The sequence below is a fragment of the Chlamydotis macqueenii genome, chromosome 20 (assembly GCF_036417535.1).
Source record: "Chlamydotis macqueenii isolate bChlMac1 chromosome 20, bChlMac1.mat, whole genome shotgun sequence".
Lineage (NCBI taxonomy): Eukaryota > Metazoa > Chordata > Aves > Otidiformes > Otididae > Chlamydotis > Chlamydotis macqueenii.
This window is the reverse complement of record NC_141575.1, coordinates 1,512,840-1,530,740: the sequence shown is the minus strand read 5'-3', so window position 1 is coordinate 1,530,740 and position 17,901 is coordinate 1,512,840. Positions and strand designations below refer to the sequence as shown.

At 41.6% G+C, this 17,901-nt stretch overlaps 1 protein-coding gene across 2 annotated transcripts in view; it reads left to right on the top strand.

Annotated features, from left to right (window-relative positions):
• NEK6 (NIMA related kinase 6) overlaps nt 1–17,901 on the top strand; it is a 65,119-nt gene that overhangs the window by 36,100 nt on the left and 11,118 nt on the right. For both annotated transcript variants that reach the window (XM_086763482.1, XM_086763483.1), the window contains exons 4-7: nt 119–181; nt 4,089–4,199; nt 7,662–7,770; nt 8,999–9,106. In XM_086763482.1, coding sequence (XP_086619608.1) covers nt 119–181; nt 4,089–4,199; nt 7,662–7,770; nt 8,999–9,106 — 391 coding nt within the window. The remainder of the gene's footprint in view (nt 1–118; nt 182–4,088; nt 4,200–7,661; nt 7,771–8,998; nt 9,107–17,901) is intronic.

Below are 17,901 nucleotides of genomic sequence, written 5' to 3'. Positions count from 1 at the left end.
TACTCATTACTGTAGAGGCTGGACAGATTGGGGGAGGAAAGACCAATTTCTTGTTAAAATAGGAAATTCTTTTTTTGTTGTTGTTTCATTTTCATCTTCTACATTTTTACCTTTGAAGATTTTTGAAATGATGGATGCCAAGGCTAGGCAAGATTGCATTAAAGAAATTGACCTCTTAAAGGTAAGAATTTTTACAATTACTTTTTCCATTTTTTGTTTTGAGAACAAAATTGTTTTCTGGTTGGCAACAGTTATTTGCCTGTTACGGGAAATAGGGCTTATACAGCACACAATGATCTTTATAGACTGTGCTTTCTTTTGCAAGCTAGAATGCCTACGTGATGCAAGAGTTTTGGGGTTTTTTTTGTTTTAAAGCTTAATTTTATTGAGTTTTCTGCCTATGGTCTAAGGAACCTATTAAAAATCTTTCTGTCGCTAAAAAACCCAGGAGTGCTCCTCTTTCAGAGGCACATGTAGATTCTGCCCTTTATATGTTTTGATTTGTTTGTGACTTTAAAATAAGCTAATTAATGAGCTTGATAAATGGGAAAACAATATTACATGTACATGTTGTGTATGTATATGTATACATATCACACATGAAAAATGGTAGTTTAGATAAAGGCTGAAACTGGAGTGTCGTTTTTTGTGATTAAACCAACTAGTGATATTTTTTTCCATCTCAGTAATTTATTTTAAAATATTGTTAGAAAATACATATGCATTGTGCTTTAAATATCTTTTTTAAGTGAATGCAACAGGTGGTAGAAGGCTAAAATTTTAGTTTAGCTAGTCAAATTTAATTTTTAAGGTATTAAATAATACATTTTGTAATTGTGATTTTAGATATTTCTATTTAAATTGACAATTTATATTCATGCAATTGTGGACAAAGCTTGAGTCCGCTAGACTGTAGCGAAGGCGTGCAGGATGAACATGGAGACAGCAGTTAGTGTGAACGTGATCCAGTTGCTTAACAGTCACGGAGAAAAATAACGCCAGCGTTAACATTCGGGAAGAGAGTTGGTGTTGGTTTTGGATTCTAGGTAATCTAAGCAGTTTTGTCTTGAACTCTGGTTATGGAAGGTGCATAAACTTGCACAGAATTTATTCAGAGCAGAATGTGCAAATTCATTAGAACCGGAGGAAAATGGAAATAAAGTTCCCATGATGACAGGAAGCTCCAGAAGGTCAGCTCCCGTCCACCCGTGTGGGATGGCCAGAGGCACCTTCTCCTCCTGTGTAAAGCTCACCAGGAGGCCAGATACGTGGGCTAGTGGAGTGGCTGAGTTGTGACAGAACATACAATACACTGGGCTAAAAATAGGGTTGATAAAATTGTATTATTTTGTGCAGCATTTTATAGAAGACTAGGAAATGTTCTAGTAAATTCATTTATTGAGGGTAAGAGGAGGAGCAGGAATAGTTGCTGACAGTCTACAGAAACATCCTAACATGCTGTTTATTATGCAAAACATTGTTGTGCGGGCAGTTTAATTATTATTTATTGTTGAATGTCAACAAATCTTCCCGCTTGAACAGTTGTGTAGCACCATCCAGGGAATCCGAAGCTGGAGTACGTTAAGTCCGTTTGATGAACCGTGTTGTATTGCAGGTGCAAAGGGGATGCATTTCTTAATACTGCCTGTAGTTCACTAAAACAAATTGCTGTAAGAGCTTTTCTTTCTTTGTTGTTTTTATTTTTAATGTAGACCATTGAGGAATTTGAGAAGGAATTACACAGACCTGCTGTAGTCCATCCCTGTCAAAATAATACTATGTCTTTTTTGATCAGAGACTTCTGTGTGACCGTGGAAACAAAGGGGGGGCGGGTGTGATTTCTAAATTAATTATAATTATTCAAGATTTAACAAAAGTCGGACAAAAATCTGTATTACGTTTGGTGTAACTCTGGCTAAAAGGTTGAGGTAAAGCAGCTCAGTAACGTGGCTGTAACCAGCATTTGGGCTGCCAGCACACACACCTGCTCGTTTTGAGATGGCTTACCCTGCCGCGTGCCTCTTGCTGGCAGTGCCGCTGTGCATACCCATCAGGCGTTAACTGCGTCGAACTTCCAGGATGCATTAACGAAACAGGAAATGTCATTAACCCGAGATAAAGTGTTTGTCATATTTTGTGCATTTAAGGATTTGTGACAGTGAGTATACTCTCCTTCTGGCAAAAGAAATTCCAGACAGTCTTTTCCATGCCACAGACAAATGCGATAGTTGTGAAAATAAGCCCAGAGTCAGTGTATGTATTGAAAATAAGATCAACAAAAGGGGAGTGGAGAAGTTTGGCTTATCCGTAGTGGTCTGCCTGGCTGTTGTGGGAAAACAGAGTTCATCAGTTAGTGAAATGTGTGTGTTTTTCCTACAATTCATCTGCCTTCCCACCCCAGCAAGGTCATGGGCAGTCTGCAGTGCTTTCCAGCAGGGAAGAGTCTAGTAAGGCTTCTACAGCACCCGTCCCTCTGCTCAACGTCTGCCGCGGCGGGAGTCCTCGCAGATCTGCTCAGCAAAAGAGCGATCGCAGATGTTGGCGTGGTGGCATGGGCGTTTCGCTTGTTTGCTTTTAATTTTATGCAACTTCATCGGAATAGAACAAACATCCCTCTTTACATCTACTGAGTTTCTTCAGATTAATACAAACCATCAGTAAAAAGTGTGTACACACTCTCTCACAAAAAATATGTTTAAAATCCTTACATCAGTTAAGCAATGCGTGAGCCTGAGGAAGCTGGGTTTTGTTCCAGCTCTGCAGAGGTGTGCAGGCTTCGTTCCCTGTTGCAGCTGCCATAGTTTGATGTTGTGTGTGCACTGACGTGATGCCGAGGGTTAGGAGAAGGCCTGTTTGCTCAAGCTTCCCGAGGCATAGGGTCAGGCCTGACTCCGCAAGAGCAGCGTGCCGACGGCACATGTGAGGATGGAGGACAAGGGCGCCCCGATGTGCGTTAGGTGTCAGGTTGTTCTGCTTCTGGTGCTTTTTTTGGCTGGAAGTTGATCTTTGATTTGTGTAACTGAGAGCAGACATTCAAAAGAAATTTCAACAGAAATAGTGGCCTATGATATCAATTTATTTATTTATTTAAGGATTGGTCTTGTGGGAATGTTCTTCTGATGCTGCACATGGACCCCGTTAAGGCTGACGCGCTGGGGTAGGGGCATTGCGAGGAGGATCTGTCCCCCAACGTGCATGCAGAGAGCAGCCGTTAGTGTGATGGATCATAGCAGTGTTTCTTTTGGCTGTGCAACCCCTGCAATCGGCAGGTTGAGTCACAGCTGTTCATGAAATGCTCACTTTAGGAGTTTCTAAATGTAGTGCATTTCTAAGAGCAGAGTAAGATAATCTAATGCAAAATGAGCAAGAGAGTGAGCAGAGAGATCTAGATACTGCATTATCTCGTAAGTAATTACAGTTTTCCACTTTAAGAAATTCAGACATAAAATATTAAACCGGAAATTTTAATTTGTTGATCCTGTTTCTTAATTTAGTCCTGTGAGTAAAGCACAACAACCTGAGAAAATGCAAATTTTTTAGGAGGAGGCGAAGAAAACCCAACCAGTTGTGAATATAAGAAAAAGCTGTACTGAAAAGAGAAAAGTAATTAGTGCTGATGCAGGCAGAAATAATCAGGAAAATAGACTGACGTATGCAATTTGGTCCATCAGGGTTTTAGTTGAATTCTGTTCTTATTCTAAGGGACAAAGAGATCTTAGGGATTACTGTAATCAACAGTTGAGGTTTTTTTGTTTATATTTAATGGGAGGAAAAATCAGTTCTTGCTTAACAAAGTTTCTTTCAGGACATAGCCTTTTCTCTTGTAAACTCACTAAATATTTAAAAGCAGTTTCACCCTGTTTTGGGCCGTATTGCTCTGTACTCAAGACAATTTTATTATTCTGTGCTTGCAATAAATAATGTTTCTTACCGGATTTTGATCTGTAATAACCCAGAGCACAGTTTATAGTTGTCCCTGTAATGAACTGTTTTGCGTAATGATTATGAAAATGATACCGGTATTGTGTCTTGGAGTTGTCGTTACTACAGCGTTATAAATTTTCTTCTTGCATTCCCTCTGTCTGCAGCAACTGAACCACCCCAATATAATTAAGTATTTGGATTCTTTTATTGAAGACAATGAACTTAACATTGTCCTGGAACTGGCCGATGCTGGTGACCTCTCTCAGATGATTAAGGTAAGAATGTGTCAGTTCTCAGGGTGCTACAGACCTTCAGGATTAGGCAGAGTCAGGAGGCGGTGGGGGCAAGCATGTCCGTGCCAGAAACACTTTTATTCTCCTCTTGCGGTTTTGGACCTCCGCAGGGTGCTTCCAGAGCCTGGACCGAAGTGTCTGGTGGCGTTTTAAGTGTGCCGGGCTATGCCACTTGCTTCAGGTCGCTGCTTCGGAAGGGACTCTGTGTGATTTGGTAGGACATGTGTGTTGTTTGCAAGGCTGATTTATCTAGTCTGTGATTGATGGGGATGGTTAATTATTGTTAGATTCACTGTTCGCATAGCCTGCCTGCCACTCTGAAGACATTCAAGAAAGTGTCTTGACTTTCTTTGCAATGGGAATTCAGGTTTGAGAAAATGTTTCAAGTGCTTCTTCTTCTCTTATGTTGCTCTTAGGAATACTTGTATTGCTGCAAACCAGCTTTAGTTAAGCTGTTACCACCTGCTTTTATATTTTCTTTGACATGTTAATCTTTAGACATACATCCCCTGTGAGAACAGATGTGTTATATCATGTTTGTTAGCACTCTCAACCTTCTCTCCATGTTTTACCTGGTTTTTTGCCATCATTATTCTGTAATTATCATAAATGAATGTTTGGAAAGTTCTCCTCCTCCTTGTTGTCACAGTTAAAATATCTTATTAACAGATTTGTTTTCTTTGCCAGCAGAGCTATGAGGCACTAGGCCAAAGGCTGTCAAACAAGTTACCCATTTAGTCCATAGTCAGCGGCTGAATTTACAGTATCCATGAAAATCTGCTCCGTCTCACAGGAGAGTCCCCCTGGGCGAGCGAGCTGGGAGCAGGCAGTTGGCAGAGCTGTTCCTTGGGAGAGCCCCGAAATTCCCAGGTGCAGCCTCCCTCCACAGCCGCTCAATAGCAGGAGCGATGGCCGGGTCTGCCCCGAGCCCAGGGGACGAGCCGGCGGTGACCAAAGCTGTGCGCGTGGGCTGGTGCCGCCGCTTCGAATGCGCAGTGACCGCGGGCGTCACGGTCTTGGTTGTGCTCACCGAGGGCTGTGAGGACAGAGCTTGTCCGTCTGCCTGGGGAGAGCTCAGCGTATTTTTATGTGTCACTCTTTTCTTGTGGCTTCTTTTATGTTGTACCCTTTCCCAGCAGATCCTGGGAAACTTGCAGTTTATCTCACGCTTTTTGTAGTTGCAGTTAAAGATGCAGTAAAAGTGTGGGTTGTGAGAGCAGGAGTTAGGGCTGTGATCATCTGTCATGGGTGAGTGCTTTGCTTCTCTTTTAAATCTTAGTTTATAAGAAGTTTTATCTACATACTTGTTAGATAGCATCAGATAAAATAACTTGCCTTTTTTCTTTGATCATTTACAGTTTTTAGTTTAAACTTTTCCTACTGATAAATACGTTAATTTATCTATCAAGATTGATAGTTTAATTTTCTTAAAATCACTTTTTTTATGTCATTATAAATAGGAGTTACATTTTCCAAAACATAATTTGTGGATTCTTAGATTGGTAACTTGAACAGCACTGTAACTCGTGTTCTCTCTGCCAGCGCTCCCGTCTGCCGTGTTTTCCCACGTGTTTATTGCAGGCATGGAGAAGATGCACTAGCTTTTTCAAGGTCGTGTAAATGATGTTTTTCCATTGGTGCAAATCTTGGAATTCCGTTTTTTTTTTTTTTTAATAGAGAGAGAAAAAAAAACCAGCACCTTAATCAAGAGGGAACAAAAGTCTCCTCCCAAATATAGTATTAACTGCAGACGTGGAGTTTGCCTGCCTGCCCCTCCGCGTCACCCCCGCGCCACCCCCGTCCCTTGGCAATTTAAGCTTATGTGAGGATTTTCAGTTTCAGCGATGCGGTAGGAACAGTGGTAACAACACTGAAGGTGCGAGAGTGATAAAAACAGGGGCTGTCTTTGTCACGCCCCGGGTGCCTGCATTATTTATGAGGAACTGTAAAGCTGCTGTAAGGGAGTGCTGCGGGATAACCCACTGGAGAGCTGGGACTCTCTTGTAAATGTCAGGCGGATCTTATTGGACATGACATTTAGAAAATTATCACTTGTGGTCCTGCATATCCACTCTTAAGTACTTTAATGAGAATTAGATAATTTTATTGTGTATATAACACTTTATCCCTCACCCTCTGTAATTCCTCAGTGCTCTCTATCAAGTTTTGGGTTGAAACTGTTGCAATCTGTCAGATTTGCTGCCTGGGGAATTGCAGGGTTGTGCCCCTTCACAGCTGATCTGCAAAAGAAAATTTGCCGTTACTTGAGTCAAACACGAACCGGTAACAGCATTTCACATAAAGCATGAAATGTGACAGCGGACGTCAGATGTCTGCACTGAGAGGAAAAAGCACAAGATGCAGAAAGGGGCAACAACCGATTCCCTTCCTTTATTCTTGCTCTTGTGTGCTGCTGCTGGAAATTCTCCAGGGTACGATGCGAAAGAAATGCAGCTGTAGTACGCTAGAAGGTGTGCAGTGTTTCAGAGATAGTCGTTATCTAATGACACCTTGTATATCAAAGGATGAGGATAAATCTGAAACCTCTGGAAGCGTATTGCAGGTGTATTTTGTTAATGCTCTGGATGAGGAAATGGCTCAGTATCTAGCACAGGAAGAAGCAATGAGGAGTCAGGGACCAATAACCCGAAGCAGTGCAATTTTGGGATGCCTTGGAGGAGACGGTCGCGCTTTGTGTGTGCTGTACACAGCTGTTGTGCGTTTCCAAAATGGAAAAAGGGTAGTTGAAGATATGTCATACCTTCGCATTGTGTGAGCTCTGCTTACGGTTATTTTATTTGAGAAATATTGGCACCCAGAGGTCCATTGAATCTGGACTCAGCTTTGCTTGGCACTGCGTAAATGCACACAAAACGGTATTTCTCCAGATCTGTGTTTCTCCGGATCAGTAGTGTCTTTCTGTCTCACTAGAGATAGTGCAGTTCATTTAGTATTACTGTTATGCATGAAATAGAATATATTATTCCACCTGATCACAGAAGAAGTGTGGGTACTTTGACGCTCTGGCCATCTTTTAAAAAGGGAAACCGATTACCTTATTGTTGTTCATAGACTGTACAATAATGAGTGTTTACAAGATTTTTTTAATGATCTTTTGTTACTCAAGGCAAAATATTTGAGACATTTGTTGTTTTGAGGCAGTAAATATGTTTTGCAAGGTAATTAAGGAGATTAATGCTAATTATAATTGGTGTCCATTCAAAAACGTCAAACCTATTTAAGCATATTTTTCATAATAGTTGTTAATTAGTGAACTGCATTGAAGTTTACGTCCAGAGAGAAGGAGTTAAAAGCTAATCAGAGGAAAAGTCATGCTGCTGCAGAGCTGGAAGTCATGAGCAAGCTGCAGCTGACTAACACAAGTCCAGGAACAAGTCAAATATGTTGCTTTTTCACTGATCTTTTATTTATTTCCTCCTACAGTATTTTAAAAAGCAGAAACGGTTAATCCCGGAAAGGACGGTGTGGAAATATTTTGTGCAGTTATGCAGTGCAGTTGAACACATGCACTCCCGCAGGGTGATGCACAGAGGTAACATTAATTCAGTCTCTTTTCACTGAATAATAATATAATGTTCCAATTAGTAAGCGCCTACATTCAAAAACAATTATGCTGATGTTCAGCCAATGCGTGTTTGGAGAGGCTGGAGCTTGCAAGATGGATTTCTCCTTCTGTCTCTTTGCCTCATTGTTAAAGGATTCAGTCCGAAGTGAGCGTGGTATTAGGAAGATGAGCTGCTTTGTATTCCAGACACTGATATTAAGTAGAAGTGTCAAACTTGCCATTAGAAAAGTGTCAGAAGTAAAATGCTGAGACTACTGCGTGCAGTGAACTCTAAGAAATAATCTTCATTATATTAGCTGTGACCTTAGAGTTTAGAAGAGTTTTTCTGTCTTGCCAGCTTTTCTGAAATATAATACAAATACGTCGCATACTCATAACCTGTTCTCTGTTTTCATTAATTATTTTTGAGTCTCGTCTTGGCACTTTTTGTAACTTTGAACTATATCCAAACATTACGTTGCTGCTTTCAGCGTAAATGAAATCCTTTGTGAAGGGCTGGACCTAGGAAATGCAAATATCCCTAAAGGCACCAATACCAGTCTCTGCTGCTTGTTATTTCCTTTCACCTTTGCAGCAGTGAATTCTTCACTATTTTTTTTAGCAACACACCATTTTTGCTCCTTTATACATCCCCTGACACAGTTTATCAGTTGTACCTGAATTGGGTCCGTAAATGGTGACTGAAATCTAGAACCTCGCACATTTAGTCTGCTTTAACGTCAGGAAAGGGCCTCGCTAACCAATATGACTGCTTGGGAAACTGGGGTTCCAGTAGTTTTTGCACTCCATGAATAAAATGGGCTGTATAGAGCCCAGAATTTGTGTATTTATGGGACAGTAATTAGCCCTTGGTGTGAGGGGACGATGAGCAGTAGTTTCCTGTAGAAGATGATAATTTCCAAAGAGAAGCAGATTCCTTTCATTTCCATCAGTTAAGGAGGTTGCCTCTATTCTGTTGTGTCGTTTCCTATGTTTTCCCTCATTGGTATTTCTTGTGTGCTGGGAAGTATGCTCTGATTTCCGTGTATGTGCAGAGCTCGAAGTCTTGGAAGATTCAGCCTATCAAAGCTGTAAAGAAACGCAGTTCTGCTCAAGACGCTTTTGTACAGAGCACGCTCCGGGCAATGTTTCTGTTGCGGTATTAGAACCAGATAACCTTTTGTGGCTTTGACCTTTTACCTTTTTCTTCTTGCAGACATAAAACCAGCCAACGTGTTTATAACAGCCACGGGAGTGGTGAAGCTGGGAGATCTTGGATTAGGACGTTTTTTTAGCTCTAAAACCACTGCCGCACATTCCTTAGGTAAGATGGTACTTGTAGACATTAAGCAAGCGCTGCCGTACAGTTGTCAGCTGTGATGTTCAAAAGAAGCGGTGTCTGTCCTCTTGCTGTGGCAGAAGCTTGATTCGGTGGACACATACTGTGTTTTCTATGATATGTATATGAAAAACTCTTCATATGAAATTAATAGATATTTTTTGTTTTAAAAATCCACTTGATTTTTTGTTTTTCTTTTTTTTTTCTGGAAGGCCTGGCCTGGTAAGTGTATGATTTATAGCGAATGCAACAAATGCTGCTTTTCCACTCTTAATAGCATGTTTGTCTGCACTCTGCTTACAGCAATTAAGAGTTACACCACCACCATTTTTAGCAGATGCTGGTCAGCCATCTCTACCCTGAACAGGGCTTGTGCCTCTTGTCTGAGGTGAGAGAAGTGTTCTAAGGTTCATCTGGTCCAAAAAGGGTCTTGACTTGAAACTCAGCTTAGGCTTTAAAGAACCAAGTTTTCGTAAAGTCATCTGCATATCTCAAGGTTGTCTTCCTGCTCTTCTGTCGGTGCAGCTAATTGTTCTTGCCAAAGGATAGCACCTTGCTTTTGTTCTTATTGAATTGTGTCCTGTTTCCAGACTTTCCTACTTGCAATCATTCTGAATTTTTATTCTGGACTCAGCTGTGGTTTGGTTCATCCCGGCTTCTTCTTATCTGCAAAGGCAGTGGCATCGCCACGGTCCCCTGTGTTAATGCGTATGTTGAACGGAACTAGAACTATTGGCTGCCTTGCAGGACTTCACTTGAAGTAGCCTTCTACTTTGACTGTGAACTGTTTTTCCTACCAGTTTTGCATCCATTAAGTAGTTTCATGTAGACAGATTTAACAGTTTGCTTGTAAGGAAGGTTATATAAGCCTTTGAAGTGTTAAAGTTGTAATACCTCTGTTGCTTCTGTTTCCCGCCCTCTGAAGCCTCTTACCTTATGATGGAAAAAGATTCTATAATTTGTCATGATGTTTTGTGGACCAGTCATAATGATGATGATGATTTGTTTCTTGTTCTTGATTATACTTCCAGCATTTTTCTCGGAATTGAAATTAAGTTGACTGGTTTAGAACATCTGGGTTCCTTTCTTCCTCATTTTTACCATTAGCATTTAATTACAACGCTGTAGAAAAGTATCCAGTATATACCATTCATTCTTTAACTCTTACAGTATAAAGTATTTCATAATTGTGTCTGTAACCTCTTGAGAGGTAGCTGATTTTCCATGTTTATTAATGGGTCTCAATTTTTTGAGTCCTAAAGGTACTTCTTGGTTACAGCAGTGAAGGAACTTTGGCTTTTAGTGCAGTATGTAAGGTCCTTTACATTTAGCATTCTCAGTTGATTTTGGAACACACAACACATTGTTTCACTATTTGCCTTGTTTTGTGTGTGCTTAAAAAAAAAAAATGATGCATTTATACAATTTACTTTCATAAAATATTTTTTCCCTTTGCATCAAAAGCTATCCTAGGATAATTCACACTATACTTAATAGATTAAAATAAATCCTTTTCACAGAAAGTTACAATCACATCATCTGAACAGGCAAAAATATGATCATGTCTAATTATATGATCTTATCTAGTTTGACTGTTGCACTTATTATATTAATAAGAATAAATTGGGGCTTGGAAACTGGCTGCACATGTAAGCCAAGCTTGTGACCTTTACCAGGGTTGCGCTTTCTTAATTGAGAAAGCTCATGTAGAAGAGTTAAGCCTCTTCTGCATGAACCCTGGCCTTCCTCAAATCAACAGCGTCTTGGAAACAGGTGAATAAGGTGCAAAACACGAAGGGAGCAGCAGTGAGCGATACTGGAGACAGTGTGTTGTGTTGTGGAAGGGGTGGACACACCACCGCTTTCAGTGGTTCCTGTATCCAAGTAAAAAGAACAGTTTAACCATCAAAAAATACGCAGACTTGAAGCTTTTTTTGTTGGTGGTGGTGGTAATTTGCCAGATGTATAGTTTTTGTAGCAGCAGGAAATCCACTGGTCTTGGTTTTCGTTTAATTAAGACATTTGTTTAAGTAGCTGTGAGTGATGAACACCCTGCAAACCAGAGCGTGGTACCCGCGCGGACCCAGGCTGCGATGCCGGGCACTTCCCGTAGCCATGTTGCCCTGGCAACCGCCCTGAACCATCATTTCTCTGGCTGCTGACCCATGAATTGAACGTGCGGCTTATGCAAATATATTCATCTGATTTTTTTTCCTTCGTTGTATTTGCTAGCATCAGACTGGCATAAAAGGGCATTAGGCAGTACCACGACCCGTCTGACAGGTGTACCACCGGGCTGCGGCAGCGCGGCCGCCACCGTGTCAGGAATGGGAGCCGTAATTAGAGCAAGGAACAGAATGAACGTCAGATGAATTACCAGGCAGCAGATCATATTTGTCAGGAAGGATTGCATACATAAAAATTAAGTGACAGTACATGCCGGGGTAATGAAAGAAAAATGAAAGATTTGCCCATACACAGCTCGCGAGATGCAGGCGAGCACCTTGCTCGGAGCAACGGCAGGATGCCTGACCAACGGCGCGGCCGGTCGCGAGCGTTGCTGGGGCAGTGAGTGACCGTGAGGCAGGGAAAGCCCCAGCCCCTGGAAAACTTCCATGGGCAGACCTGTGAGAGGGGAATTGTGGAGACCTCCTGTCTCACCAAGGGAGAACACTGTGCTGGGAAAGGCAGCGGTGCTGTGGGATGGGTGATAAACACCAGCAGCCAGCTGCAGGCTGGAGAGCGTGGGTGAAGTCACCAGGTTGGCACCTCCTCTGCCACTTTCCCTTGCCCCTGTGTGACTTGGGAGAGGAGACAGGAGATACTTTTCAGCAGGGGAGAGTTCTTAATGCACAAGCTTTACCAGAAAACTCCCGTGATTTAAAGGTAATGAGTGTAGCAAAGCTGAATTTTACTGTGACTCCGTACAACGTGGTGGCTTACCGTCCTTCCTTCCCTAATTTAAGCTCCCCTGGAGCAGAAGCTCCAGGATGTAGTTTAATGGAGATGGCCTCACGTGTCACAGAAACTTCATTTTATTGGGTGGCATGGGAGGGAACGGGAGGACAATTCAGCATGAAGTGAGGAGGAATGCCTTTTTCTTTTTTTTTAATTTTTTTAAATTTATTTTTGGTAGTGCTTACAATTTTGTTGAAAAACTTTTACTGCCTGTTCTTTTGCATTTTATAATGCGAGCGTTTTACTACATCCATAGTCTTTTTTTTTTTTCCCTTTCTTTGTTTTGTTTGTATGGTGGGTTTTTTTTTTTTGTTGTGGTGTTTTGTTTTGTTTTCCCAGAGGAGCTGTATCATACCCATGTGACAGGCTGTTTCAGTACAGAAAATGACTGTACTTAACCCAGGGCTTTGCACCCAGAGATGATGAAATGACATCTGGATGCTGGAGTTTGGGTGGGTGACACCATGCAGTTTGGGTTGATTTTGTAGTACTGCTGTGTGATGTGCTTGCAGGTGTCATCTCTTTCATTCAAGATTTAATAGGGCTAGGAGTATTTTTTTTTCTGTTTTTAATGTTTGATTGTGTCCATTATTTATTTTGTTGATCTCTGAGATGGGTATCCAGAGGAATATCTTATCAGTTAAGGTGATTCTGATATGCTTGTTAGAAAGTTTAAATCATTAACTTTGCTATAAAACCTAATCAGTTGTAAGACAAAAATCATAAATAGCAGAGCATATTTAAAAACTGCATAGACTTTGGAAAACCTCATAGACTTTGGAAAACTTAACAGTAAGCTGTTAGATTTTGCTTTACTAGGAGCTGTAATACATACAGAGAATTTCCATCAATATTAGAATGGATAACTTTATTATGAACTAGTATAATGCCCATTTTTAGCCACATAAGCTTGGCATTATCCAGAGCTTCTGATTGGCTTTACATTTTGAAGAAAAAAAGAGGAAAAATAAATTGAAAAACAATTTTACCCAGAACAGTCTTGGTTTGGAGCAGATGATTTATTATTTATTCTTGGACAAGAATGAACTCGGAGAAGGTTTTCCTTTTGGGAGATGTGTATAAGTCAAAGGTTCCAGCTGAGAACACGCAGATAGCTGTGATTTGGAGTACGTGGGGTGTTACACGTTCCTTCTTGTTCCTTGTTGGCCCGTTGGATACGGGAGCAAACAGGGAGTAACTGCCGTCATGAGAAGAGCTCTTATAAATGGGCTGTTTGTCATCTTTTTTTTTTTTTTTTTTTTGTCTTTTTGCTTTTGCTTGTCAAGCCAGTTTGCTGTCTGAAACAAAATCACAATGCTTCAAGGGGCTGGTAAGCAGTACTTGTTAAAATTGTACACGAGAAATCCACTTAAAATTTTAAGAAATTTTGAGCTTTTGGCCTGTGCCTGTAGTACTGTATTTGTGGAAGATTGCTGCAGAATTACTGCAGGTATATTGTAGTACCTACATGTAAAAAACAAAATAAAACAAACCCAAAAAACTGTAAGGACTGTGGTAGGGTTGTGTATGTAATTAAATACTAGTAAGGGAAAAATAGAGAGCTTAGGGCAACAGATCTTGTAAAAACAGCTGCGATTTTATGCACAAAATATTTATTCTCTTTTTTAAGAATAAGTAGATTTAATATTTTTCTCTTTTTGTCTTTTTTTTTTTTTTTTTTTTTACCTTCCTTGAAACAATTATTGCGGGTACGTCACACTGACATTTGAAGGAATTTAAAGTATATTTTAGTGCCTTTGACCACTGTTTTGCTTCAGTTACTTCCCAAAAGTTGAGCTAATTCCCAAATTCTCTTGGGAAAAGACCTCAGCCTTCTGTTGGAAATACACCCCGAGCAATGCAAATGTTTACAAACAGATGCTTATGAACTAGACTCTTTCTAAATAGTGCTGTAAATTTTTCTTGGTAAGCTACAAGCGTGTCTGCAGAGCTGATGAGACAGGTGAGAGTTGTGGACTTTCATTTTCAAGCAGAATTGCTTCCCTGCTGTGTTGGCACCAGCAGATGTTATTAAAACATACTGAAATATTTTTCTCAACTGTGTGTGTGTGTGTGTGTTCATGGAATATGTGGTAGTGTGTCTTACATGTTTAAGCTAAGCTAATAGTTCTAAAAATATTTAATTATTTTAAAAACTAAATGTTTTTTTTTTTTGTTACTCACGGATGGCATCTCAGATTTTTTAGCATAGTTCCTTGCCTTTTTCATTTGTAATGAGCATGTTTCAAAAATCACAAGTATTTCAAAACATTGCAAAGTTTGTTTTGACAGGGGTGGAACATCTCTGGAACGAAGGAATGCTTTAATCAGTGCTACCCCTTTGAGGCCCATGTTGGGCTCTGATGCATCTTGGTTTGAAACTGGGAATACTCTGTAAAGATACAATAAAGGTCAGAATTTGTTAGGTTCTTTCATATTCAGAACTCTGTTCCCTGCTGTGAGAAAGAGAAGGGATAGATTCAGAAACACTGCTGAGCTCCGTATTAAAGATTAGCTGGAAGGTGTTGGAGAAGGAGGAACAATAAAGCTTTCCTTATCACTTGTTCTTCTCGTACTTTGCAGCCAAATATGGCTGTGGAGTTTGATTAATTTCAAGAGATGCTTATTTTTATAGCATTTAAAAAAAAAAAAACACCTCAGTGTACAGAGCCTATTAAATATTTGGAAGTATTCTGCGCTCGTTTCAGCCTAACGACAGCCTGCCTGAAGGTGCGGGAGGCTGCCGCTGCCAGAGACTCGTCTGTGCGCGCAGTGACTGAGGCTCGTACAGAGCCTCCTAAAAGCATGAATCAGACTTTCTCCTGTTTCTGCCGATGAGCAGCTGAGGATGAATCTCACAGGAAGCACTGATCCCTGGCTGAGCGGTATTTGCACAGGGAGGAGCTCTGTACAGAAAATAACGATCTTGTGGGACTGTTCTAATAACCTGGCCACTGTCACTTTCACAACAACAAACCTCCTCCAGTTCAAGCTGAAAAACATTTTTAAAAGGAGGGAGCGTGATCTTCCCCGCGTAGTGAAAGCCTTGCTGGGTTCAGAAGTGGTGTAACTCTGCCGCGGTGTTCCTGTGCCAGACGGGGGATTCGGCTCGGAGTGCCTGTGCACGCAGGTTGCTGTAGCTGCACAGGCAGGGTTTCTAATTCAAACTCTGCATGAGAGGAAAGGAATTTCTGGAATAACCTTGCTGCCTTTGCCGGTGTATTTTCCTGGTGAAACCAGAGACTCTGCTCTTAATCTAACTCGGCAAAGTGAGCTTTTCCCTAACTTGGGTGTTGCAGATATCCCCGCGCGAATCTGGTCCGGGTGGGTGCTGTAGCAGCGCGCGCAGACAGTGCTGGGAAGAGTAGGGAGAAATGTTCGGGTATCGCTGAAGTAGGCTGGTATTCGAGTGAAGAGTTTCAGCTTTCACGAGTGGAAGGGGAAGGTGCTTACTTGGTGATAATCTCTGCTGTTTTGCAACCTTTATAACTTTAAAGGCATTACTCTACCAGCTGGTGATTAATATTGAATCTAAACAATATTTTGTATTTTCAGCAGGGCAAATACCAAAGAAAGTTTCTGATTAATAGTCTCTGATTAGACTATTCTTGTCAAATTGACTAATGTAATGCAATGGGTGGCCCTGACTGATTGCGCTGGAAGCCTTGTGCGGTTTTCTAGAAGATGCTCATTACAGGAGATTCCCACATAATGTTGGACAGGCCATAAAGAGAATTGGGCTTGTCAGTCTTTTATCATGACAGTTATTTAAAAATTAATGCATCAATTTTGAAATGCAGAGACCTGCTTGTTCATACATTTGCTGACAACACTAGAGTAATGATAGGTAAATGTGCGAGGTAGACTTCGTAAAATCAGCTCAGGCGTGGACTGCTCCACAGACCTATTAATATAATGGAACAGACTAATGCATGGAAAATCAAATACAGGCTATAATGCACTCATCCGTATTGCAAACCCTGTCATTCTGCTTTGATCAGAGGTCGTTTTAAGGCATTATCTGAAACGACAATTTTAGCCTACCAAGCAGACCCCTGCTAACGTCGAAGGCAAGGCCATAACTTTAGAGCCCCCACGTTATTATTTGCTCCGAGCTTGCCATGCAGTGACCCAGAATAACCGATCGCAGGAACCGCTACGGCTGGAGGCCACCCCTGGCACCCGCACTCTGAAGGACAAAGACTTCGGGGAGCAGGAGTGGGAATGATCTCCGTGTTCCCTCCTGCCACCTGCGTGCTGCTGTGTGCCCGTGCTCCGCTCCTGTATGCGCTGTCCGTGAAGGGCTAGCATGTCTTCTGCTTCAGCTGCTCTGTTAACTCTCCTGGCAGATTTGAGAAAAGCAGCAGCGCTGAGAAGTTGAAGGTAGGGAAGTGCCTTACACAGCAGTGCTCAGTGGGGACTTCCGAAACTGTCTTCAAGAATTTCACATAATGAATCACCGTTTCTTCTGCAGCTGCATATTTTGAAGGAGGGAAATGAATCAGCGCTGTTCCAACCAAGTCAGTTCTTGTACAAAAATCTGGCAGATGTGTGGGAATTACTTGGAGAGCTGTGCTGTCCGTTGTGTGCATCTTGCATGTACGTGGGAGAGATCCATGGAGAGCCTCGCTGGATTCTTTGATTCAGTCCTGTTTGCTCGTGGTGTTCTGTGAAGTTACTCTGTGCAGTCTGTTAGAAATTACCGACTGTTAACGGACCTCTGGTCTGATGCATACGTAGAGGCCTTTCGCTGGCAATTAAAACCAGCCAGATCTGGGACAGTGCCAGTTTGGCATGCTCCTGGGCTGGGTATGATATTCCTGAGCATGGAAATATAATAATCTCCAGGTGTTACTTTTTGTATGTTGTAGTTTGTGTAGAATTTGCGAAAATGTAATTTCTCATTAGGGTACTCTTCATCTTAAATGTGAAGTAACTTCACTTGCCAGCACAAGCTGAGTTTATCATGCAGGGCAACTGGTGACTGGAAGGTCTGGGGGGCCGAATAAATGAGCTGGTCGGGGAAGCAGTCCCCTTTCTTGGTTACTTGGTCTATTCTGGGAAGTAAGAGTTTTATGTATGTATTCCTGTAACATCTTCTGTTTCACACCGATGCCGTAGGATTAATTTCACATTATATGCTACATTTCTGAATAGCTCTCAGTAAAAACTGTTGAGGTTCATTAGGCTCAAGGTTTTGGTGTATAAATACATGACAGAAATGTGGAGTAAAGACTGAAGGGTCTTGGTTTTGGGGAGAGGGAGGGTGTTGGGTTTTTTTGAGGTAAGCTGCCTAGTTTTCACCCCAGAGATGATCCCATTTTACCCCACGGAAAACTTCTGACCTCAGAATGCTGATACGGTAGAGACTTTAGTAATGGGGTAAACTGGGAGGATGCGGCGCATATAGCATCCATACTGCCGGAAAGACCTACATAAGGGGGGGGTGCTGGGGATGCTTTGGAGTAAATTTGATAATTCCATGCTGGCATTGACAGGACTAATGCTTGCTCTTGTGACTAAATAACGTAGGAGAAGATTTTTGTATTTCTCTGATGTCCTGCTTCTGTTTGGATGCTGATGTACTGAGGACGAGAATTGTCTGACCACTCAGGTGCTGCCCCGCATCCGGCTGTTCCTCTCTGGCTTGGTTTGTATACGTGGTGTGACTTTGGGGCTTTTTGTCTTGTGAGGACAGGCTTTGTATGGTGCCTGTATCAAAGGGATCCTGGCCTGTGTTTAGGTTTTCAGGGTGACAGAGGAGCCAGTTAAGGGTTGGACTCGCGCATGCACTTAGCACAGCGTGGTCTGAGCTGCAGGCA